The following is a 9,089-nucleotide window of genomic DNA, read 5'->3' as shown; positions in this document are numbered from 1 at the left end:
GCGGGCACTCCGGTAGCTGCGGGGCAGCTCCGTGCGAGGCTCCCGCCTCCCCACCCCCGCGGCCGGGCCCTTGATCCAATTAACGGGCGGCCGCCGAGTGGGCTCTGCCCAGGCAAGTGGGGCCCCGGGGGGCTGGGGGCAGCGCCAGCTCTCCCTGCCGTTCTACGGGGAGGGACTGGGGGCGGGCGGGGTCTGGGGGCTGCTCTCTCTCTGAGGAGGTTGGGAGGAGGCTGTGGGGCCGGGTCGTTCCCGTGATGGCGGGCGCGGGAGGAGGAGGAAGAGGAGGAGGGAGGTAGCCGTGAGGGGAGCTGCCCGTATGGGACCAGCCTTGAGAAGTGGGGGTCTTCTCTGTGTTGACCCCTGGATTCGGGGCTTGAGTCGGGTTTTAGGTTGTTATTTGGTGTCCCGGACCGGCTACCTGACCCACAGGGCCCAGAGCCAGCCCGGTGGAGCGGGAGGCCCAGGAGGTTCCCCAGGTTTGAGAGCATGGCACCCGCTGTCTCTGGGGCTGGAGGAGCTCGTTATCCTTCTTTCTCATTCAGCCCGATTCTGCTGAGTCCGTTGGGTCACTCGCCCTTTCCTCTGAAAACCTTTATCTGAATAATACAGACCTCATCTTTAAGCCCTCGGAGGCTCTAAATATAAACCAGCTTTTCTTAAATGCCATAGGGTTTGCCTGCCAGAGTTTCCATTTCTAACGCCAGGCTCTGGGTGTGATTCCCCATGACACCAGGGCAGGGCTTGCAGGATGAGGACTGCTGGCTTGACTCCTCTTGACTGTTTCCAAGTGACTTGGGACAGAACTTGAAGGGCCAGCTGTGGGTTTGCAGTGATGTTCATTCAATTGATGCAGAAAGGAAGGACTGAGAGCCTTGAAGGAGGAAGGGAGGAAAAAGCATCTGTGCTCCCACTTCTCTGGAACCATACTGGGATGTTTCCTCTCTCTTAACAAATGCCCCAGCTTTAATGGGAGCCAAAAAAATAACTGCCAGTGCCCTTCAGATACGATAAATTGCTGTGTTGGAAAGTGGACATTATAAATTGTTCCACTTCATTTGTTTTGGGGCCAATCCTCTGTTCCCTTTCACCTGTGCAGAGTCCCTGGTATGTGAACACCCGTGACAGATCACTGGGTGTGGTGCAACCATGAGCATCCTTTCAAAAAGTGATGCAAGATGCTTATCTCTGTCCTCAGAGTTAATCATAGTTGAGAGTATAAGCATCAACCTATTTACCTAAAACAAAACCAACTTTTTGCCATAGATACTCCTTAATTCATTGTGAGGTTTTAACTCCACAGTCAAATTAATCTACATTAATGAAACACAGAAACCCCAAACATCTGTCAAACATCAATGTTCTAATCCAGTGTTCATCCCATGTTACGTTTTCATGCTGGTTTTGATACTGATGTCCTATGTGGTGAGCATCCAAGATGATTTCTGCTTGGGACCTTGCTGCCCACAGTGCTGATTGCAAGGTGAGGATATGACAAGGATTGCTGCTGTAATCCTTTCCTGCCAGGCTGGAAAGGCTTAAGGAAAACAGGATGATCAGGTAAAGGACATCATTAGAATAGTGATACTTTTGTTAATTTTCCTGGTGCAGGGCAGCTTAGTAATGGTCATGGGATAGAAAGAGGCTGAATAAAGATACTGAATCGTTAGTTTCTTCAGGATTATTTTTTTTCCTACTTTTTAGTGGGATATTGGCTTGTTCTCATACCCAGGCCAAACTCTTTACATCAGTAGTCAGGCTAAAGTAGCCAAAAATATTCATGCTTTGGAAAAAGATCCTGGTGACAGGGAGGCAGAATACGTAATGGTATTACAAATACTGTGAAGCTGATGTTCTTAGTCACAATATAGCTTTAGCAGACTGGGTAACAAGACAGATTTATTCTGCAGGAGAGAACCACGTCCCATATAACTAACACAGAGCCTCAACATAATTGTACATCAGACAAAAGGCATCATAAAAATAAACCTAATGTCTTCCCCACGCATAATTACACTCCTCTGCTGCATAGTATAGTTTGAAGAATACGAGACCAAATACAGATAAGAATATTTTTTTTCAAATTACTCTTTCTCTGCCTTCTCAGTGTACTGTGCAGACAGTTCAGTGTGGCTCCCTGGACCAGTGGCATTTGTTCTGTGCATGATTTGTGTACTACCTGCTACTCTTATCCTTAGTGGATAATAACTACAAAAATACCTGGTGAGTCTCTACAGAGAAAGCAAACTGTGTTAGTCATTGATTAAATGACTGTATTTAGTGTACTGTATTTAGCATTGGTGTGGCTTCACTTTGAGTATGGTGTGCAGTCCTGGGCCTCACAATTTAAGAATGTTGTTAAGGTCCCTGAGTGTGTCCAAAGGCTGGAAGGAATGTCTTATGAGGAGTGGCTGAGGGCTTTGGGCTTATCTCCTCTGGACAAAAGAAGGCTGAGGGGTGACCTCATGCCTCTCCACAGCTTCCTGAGGAGGGGAAGTGGAAAGGGAGGTGCTTAACTCTTCTCCCTGGCATCCAGTGATAGAACATGTGGGAATGGTTCAAAGCTGTGCCAGGGGAGATTTAGAGTGGATATTAGGAAGCTTTGCTCTACCAGGAAGGTGGTCAAATGCTGGAACAGGCTTCCTAGAGAGGTGGTGGCTGCCTCAAGCCTGTCAGTGCTTAAGAGGCATTTGGAGAGTGCCCTTAATAATTTGTTTTGACTTGGTCAGCCCTGAATTGGTCAAGCAGTTTAGCTTACTTATTGTTGTAGGTTCCTCTGTTCTGTTGCATTCCATGCCAAAAAAAAAAAGCTAAAATCATGATAGCTCCAAGAGGGAAACATAGAGGTTGTTGTGTATGTACTCTACAGAGAGATGCTACTGATGGGAGATGAAAGGAGCACAGGCAGGTGGTGGGCATCTTTGCTGGACATAACTTGGACAATGGTGTCAGGGTTGTCTTTGGGAGTGATACACTGGGCACAGAAATCAATACAAGTCTTTCAGTCTGGTTGGTAACTGGTGCTTGTTCTCAGTTACAAATTTAGAACTGTACCCTTTTTAAAGCATATGAAGACTGAAAGATATTAAGATTTATGTCATCTAATGGGTGTTTTGATGGTGGTTCCTAATGAATTCCATAGATTCTGTCTCCAGTGATAACTTCTGAAACTGTTTATCACTGTCACGATAGGAAGGATCTTCTATAATAATCTCTCTTCCTGGAAATAAAGGCTTTGAAGGGAAGAGGGGAAGTGCTGCATTTAATTATTCCTCTCTCTGTTTTGTTTTGGTTTTTTTTTTGCTAATGGGTACAGTTCTAAGAAAAACTTTGTGTGTTACAGAAGTGCTTGATGAGACTGAGATTTGCTAATCAGGTTGATATGTGTGTTCAAAACCAGACTGTGTTGTCTGTCTGTGGTTATAATTTTTTGTCAATGTCATTCAGATACTCAGGATGGCAGCAACTAATACAGTGCTGATACAGTTCAGGATAAAAGCAAAGTCTGGGCATTTGTTGTTTTTCTTTGTAGTTTTTCTATGTATTTCCCAATACATGAGAAGATCCATAGGAAGCTATAGTTGCAATGCAAATCCCAACACCCAAAATCAAACCCTAAAGACCCACAGTTCAAGGAGTGCTTTATGTGTTACAGGATCTGTGTTTGTAGGCCAGCTGTGTTCATGACTGGACTTTAATAACACAGTTTGCTGGTGGTACCGAACCACCAGCTGCTCCAGAAAAGGTTCTCCAACCAACAGGGCTGGTAGGGCTGCAGGGGCAAGTGCAGATCCCTGCAGGGGTGTTGCTGGGGCTCTTCCTTACCCACTCGGGTCTCCTACACCACCTCAGAGCTGGTCCTCTCTGAGAGGACCTTGCTGTGGCATTTTATCTGCCTTCCAAGGTTGTGTCTGTATATTTTTTTTTCCCTCTGGAGTTCCAGCACTCGGTTCATCTTGTGGAAGTCGTTTTTGATATAGGAACTTCACTTTTCGGTTGCTTGGTGTATTTTGGGCCCTTGCCACGCGGCTTTCACCTGCCAGTTTGGCGCTAGGGAAACTCATCGAGTACTCAAGATGCTGAGTCCTGTGCCTCACCAAACCCACCGCATGCACCCCAAGGACAAATAGCTCAGACATTCGGCCTTTTCCGGGCCGTTCCGGACTGGGCCTCCTGCGGCGCCGGGAGTGCAGCGAGGAAGGGGGGGGGGCGAATGCAGCGGCTGTGACCGACCCTCCCCGGCCTCCCCCAGCGGAGGGCCGGGCCACCGGTTCGGCGCCTGTCCCCAGGGGCGGATCCGCCGGGAACCTTCCCGCGGGGCCGGGCCGGGCGCTGCTGTTACTGACACCCCCCCCTTCTTCCCGCCCCGGTTATGAAACGGCGGGGGAGGGGCCGCCTGCTGCCCGCCGGCCTGGGCCGCGCCGGGAAGAGGGGGACGGTGGAGTGCAGGTGAGAACCGGGAGGTTCTTCCCGCCCGGCCTGAGGGAGAATCGGGCCGGGGAATCGGGTGCTGAGGGTCCGGGGATGCGGGGCAGGTTGTGAGGGAAGGTTGCGTGGTGCCTGGCGCTGTATTTAGCAGCGCAAACACCCGCGGCAGCCATTCAGCGATTGCGGGTAAGTTCGGCGCTGGCGCGGGAATCGTCTGGGGACGCGGGGCTGGCTGGAGGCCCACGCGGGACCGGGGCCGTGCCGGTTGCGGACCGAGTCGCAGCGTCCCGGCCCGGGTGAGAAAAGCAGCGCTGGTGTGGCTGGCGGGCGCTTCATGGGCCCAGTCCAGGTACCAGGTGGTGGCTGTGAGGAAAAGAGGCCGTGAAGTCTCTGCTCTGAGTATTTGGTGTAAAACCCGTCGGCCACGGCCATCACCGGAATCTCTGACCTCTTCCTGAGCTGAATCTGAAGTGTGAGCCTCCAGACAAACAGCTCGGGTATGATGTGGTTTCATAGATGTACTTTATGCAGATCTGTGGGTTTTAACCTTACAAGTTTGGTGGAAGCACATCTGTCAAAACATATTCTAATGCTTTAGGACATACTCATTTTCATACGTGAACAAAAGAGTTTATTGAAGCTGTTTCCCCTCTCCAGCAGAGCACAACAAAAACCTAGTGTCATGCTGATGAAAGAGCATGCAGGTATAATAACTACTTTCAGGCCACTGGGTTATGTTTTATTCCTGTTTTCCTTTCTGCTTTTTGGCTGAAAGTGTATGGCAGTCTTACCTTCCTGCTTTGTTTGCTTCTAGTGGCCAGACAGAATGGCTCCAGTGAACCAGCCAAAGGACAAGAAGCATGAGAGGGCACATGAGCACTGGTTGGAAGAGGCAAAATCAGCTGGGAAGAGGAAACCAGACCACAAGGAACTAGAGAATGAGCCACCAGCAAAGAAGTTGTTTTTGAGGAAAACATCCAAACCTCCCAAGAAAATCGGTAACAGTTCCTCACAACCTTACAGTTTTCCCCAAAACAGATTTCTCCTCGATGACAGGTATCAACTGGTTGAAGAGGGAAAATGCCAATAAGCATGTTCAGACATTAGTGTTCAGATGGAGCTATGTATTGAATTGATACACAGACATGTGCTGGGTTAGTGTGTCCTCCAGGTACCTCTCTAGTGAGTGCACATGCATGTGTGTTTCATATTTGAGACTCCATGCCCCCTGGTAGAAGCCTCCTTCCTGATGATGCTTGTTTGATGGTGGTTAAGATTTGTGGAATTCCTGAATCGCCAGGTGTCAGCTGTGTTGTAGGACAGACCCATCTTGGTAATATATATTGGTTTTTCTCACATAACATTCCTAAAGCAGTTTAATGGTGGTCAAGTTTTTGCTACAGTAAGTAGTACTTTCTATCTCTGTTCAGATTTAGGGCAGAATTTCCACTTATTACTTCTCAAGTTGTTTATTTCTCCTCTTTTTTTTTCCCTTTTTAATATGTAAATTAAAAAAAAGATTTGAAGATCTTTGGTATAAGGTGAAGAGGTGATTAAGTTAAAAGATTCTGGTAATAAATGCTTTGAATTCTCAAAAAGTTGTGTATGCTTCAGCTACAGTAAGTACTATTTTAATAGAATTATTTATGTTGGAAAAGACCCTTGATATCATCTGTTAAGTCCAACCATTAACCTAACATTACCTAGTCCACCACTAAACCATATCATTCAGTACCAGAGCTACACCTCTTTTAAATACCTCCAGGGATGGTGACTCAAACCTTTCCCTGGGCAGCCTGTTCCAATGCTTGACAACCCTTTCAGTGAAGATTTTTTTCCTAATAGCTGATCTAAACCTCCCCTGGGGCTTTTCCTCTTGTCCTATCACTTATTTGGGAGCAGAGGCCAACAGACCAATACTCACCTCCTTTCAGGTAGTTGAAGAGGGCGGTAAGACCTCCCCTCAGGCTCTTTTTCCCAGATAAAACCTTTACTTCCATTGTTTGCTTAGGAGTTCACTAGAGTCACTGTCTTGTGTGGCAGTATTACACACTTTCTGCCCAATTTTGGCTCTAAGGATCCAGGAATTACTGAAGGGTTTTTCAACAGAAATACAGGAATTCTACAATTCTCTGCATTTTCATTGTCTAGTGTATGCCTCCAAACTTGGAGCAGTTGATAGCGTGAACAGTGGATGTGAAGAGAAAATAACTCTGTTTGAAAGCAATTCTGTGTTTAATGGTGGATATTTAAATCATCTCCTGTAGTTAATTTAGCTACATACTTTCCATTGTAACTTAAGGTGTGATTTTCAGGTTTGTTCAGCATCTGTAAGAATCAAAGGGAACTGGATGTAGCTAATACTTTGTAAAAACAAGGCAAATCATATTTTTCCCTAAAACTTTTTTTTTTTTTAAGGATGAAGACCTTTGCATTTGAGCTCTTCCTTTGCATTTGAGCTCTTCCATTTTATTTTCTAGTTAGGATTTTGGAAAAAAATTACTTTTTCTCTTGAGCCATAAAGGACAGGTACAGTTTCTTGCAATTGAAACACCTTTTTAAAGGGTTTCTTCCAGGAGATTCTAAAAAGGCCATAAGTTTGTTATTTATGGTTCATAATAAAAAGAAATTTGGAAAAAATACCTCCATTTCCATGACCTCTGAAGAAGAAACTGGATGCAAGTTCTTCTGTGTAGGAATTAGAATATAAATACTGTTGTACCTATTTCAACAGGTGTGGCATGTGTTTGCACTATGTTGGCTTGCAAACAACTTTAGTTTCACACCTGTGCATTTTTAGGATCCAGCTTTGCACTAAAGAAGTACTTCATTTATGTTCTGATCATAAAGAATGATCCCTATTTTTTTGGGTCTTCGTTTTTTTTTTTTAAATTATAAATATCCTTAAATGAAAATAACATTTTTGTTTCTTAAGAAACAACTACTTTCCCATTTGATGTCTGGATTCCCTGGGGCGTTACAGACCCATGGGATGATTGCCACAGGGACGATTATATCACAGACACAGGACTGAACAAATACATTTTTTATGTAAAGGTCCCTGAAGATAAAAACTTGGAGGATGAACAAAATGTACAGCATGCTGTACTCTCAGCAAAAATCACTCTGAACAGAAAGGTTTTCAGGCCATGAGGCGTCAGCGAGTCTATTATCAACAAAACTGGCAGTGCTGTAGGGAGGCTGCATGGGCTACAGCACAAGCAGATGGAAATTTCTGATTCACTAGCAGGCATTTCAGGAACTCTGTGGGAACTCTTATTGCTACATTTGGGGAATTTTCGGGTGTTGTGTTTCTCCTGGTCACACATCTGACCTTCCCTTTGCTGTGGGCTCACCACCTCCCGCAGCATATTTACAAATTGTTGGGGCTTTGGGTAGCTTTGTTGAATTTTAGGTGTGAACCACTCCAACCATCCACGAGATGCACCACCTGTGGCATTGCTTTAGTCCTCTCCTGTTGTCTTTTTGCCTAAGGTTTGGCAAGGAGAGGGAAGATTTAACAAAAGGAAGCAGTGGACTCCGTAACTGCAGAAGGTGCTGTACTTTAGACAGACACAAATAATTTAGAGACTTTATCTGGTGGCTGAAGCTTTTCATGGATGTTTTCCCTCGTTTAGTGAGTGAACATAATAAATGTTGACTCAGTAAATTTGACCTTTTTTTTTTTTTTGTTCTCTGGCAGGTTGGAGTGGAGGTGGGTCTGTGGTGAGAAACAACCATCAGCTGGAGCGGCAGTGCAGCATTGTTCATTATGTCTACCAGAACATGCTGGGAAGCTCCATTCGGTCACACCTCAGGCAGGTGAGGAGTTTCTTCTTCATTACCTCTTGGACATCTCATCTCCCTACAGAAAAACATCTTCAGCACAAGCAGGGAAGTTTTAAAAGGACTTAACGTTCCTCACATACAGTTTGTGGCTCCAGGTCTGGCACGCCCTTGTGTTTCTTAATCCTATATAAAATGCTAGAGCTGAGGTGGCTTTCCCTTTCGGTTGACCTGGCCCTGCCACTCTGCATTTTGTCCTCTGTTAATTCTGTGCTTCCTTGAATTTTATTTAACCTCATCTGCTCTACCAGTTGAGTTACTGCACAGTGCTGCTTTTGAACTCTGATCCAACTGTTTTGTCATACTGTTTCTGTATTCAGTAACCGTGTCAGGTTTAGTGTTGATTTTTCCTTGTCACAGACATACTCCATCATATCCCTAATGTTTTACTTTTTTTTCAGAGCCATATTCTTCCTTTTACTTGAAAATTACCTACTTTTGTAACATCCATAGGTGGGAAGCACCTGGGCTAGCTTTGTCTTCCAGATGATTTGTGTATCCACAAGTATCCAAATGATAATGACCAAGCTCATTGTTATCCATATAACAATACAATCATGTGCCATGGTTTCTCATTCCCTATTTCAAGTGTTCTGTTCACTCTTACACTATAACTATATATACAGGATAGCTGCAGAGTTGAGCTGGAAGCAGTTTGGATGGGTGGTATCTCTGGGTGATGTCTAACATTTTGGAATGCTCAGTAGAGCTCAGTTATAAGTGGTGTGGAGGCATGTTGTTCTCCCTTCTTAATTATCCTGCATTTTTAGCTCAGCCCTTTAGCTCCCTTTACATCATCTTTTAGTTCTCTGTTTTTT

The 9,089-nt window shown here is 45.4% G+C and overlaps 1 protein-coding gene across 8 annotated transcripts in view; it reads left to right on the top strand.

Moving 5' to 3' along the window:
- DDB2 (damage specific DNA binding protein 2) overlaps nucleotides 1-9,089 on the top strand; it is a 50,943-nt gene that overhangs the window by 31,845 nt on the left and 10,009 nt on the right. For 3 of the 8 annotated variants that reach the window (XM_030452638.1, XM_030452642.1, XM_030452643.1), the window contains 2 exons: nucleotides 5,240-5,423; nucleotides 8,129-8,247. In XM_030452638.1, coding sequence (XP_030308498.1) covers nucleotides 5,252-5,423; nucleotides 8,129-8,247 — 291 coding nt within the window. In that variant the 5' untranslated portion in view covers nucleotides 5,240-5,251. Of the gene's footprint in view, nucleotide 1; nucleotides 113-4,314; nucleotides 4,447-4,736; nucleotides 4,923-5,237; nucleotides 5,424-8,128; nucleotides 8,248-9,089 lie in introns of those variants that run through there. The other 5 variants (XM_030452635.1, XM_030452641.1, XM_030452636.1 and 2 more) reach the window with 4 other exon arrangements.

The sequence above is a fragment of the Calypte anna genome, chromosome 5A, assembly GCF_003957555.1.
Source record: "Calypte anna isolate BGI_N300 chromosome 5A, bCalAnn1_v1.p, whole genome shotgun sequence".
Taxonomy (NCBI): Eukaryota; Metazoa; Chordata; class Aves; order Apodiformes; family Trochilidae; genus Calypte; species Calypte anna.
This window is presented reverse-complemented; position numbering and strand designations above follow the sequence as displayed.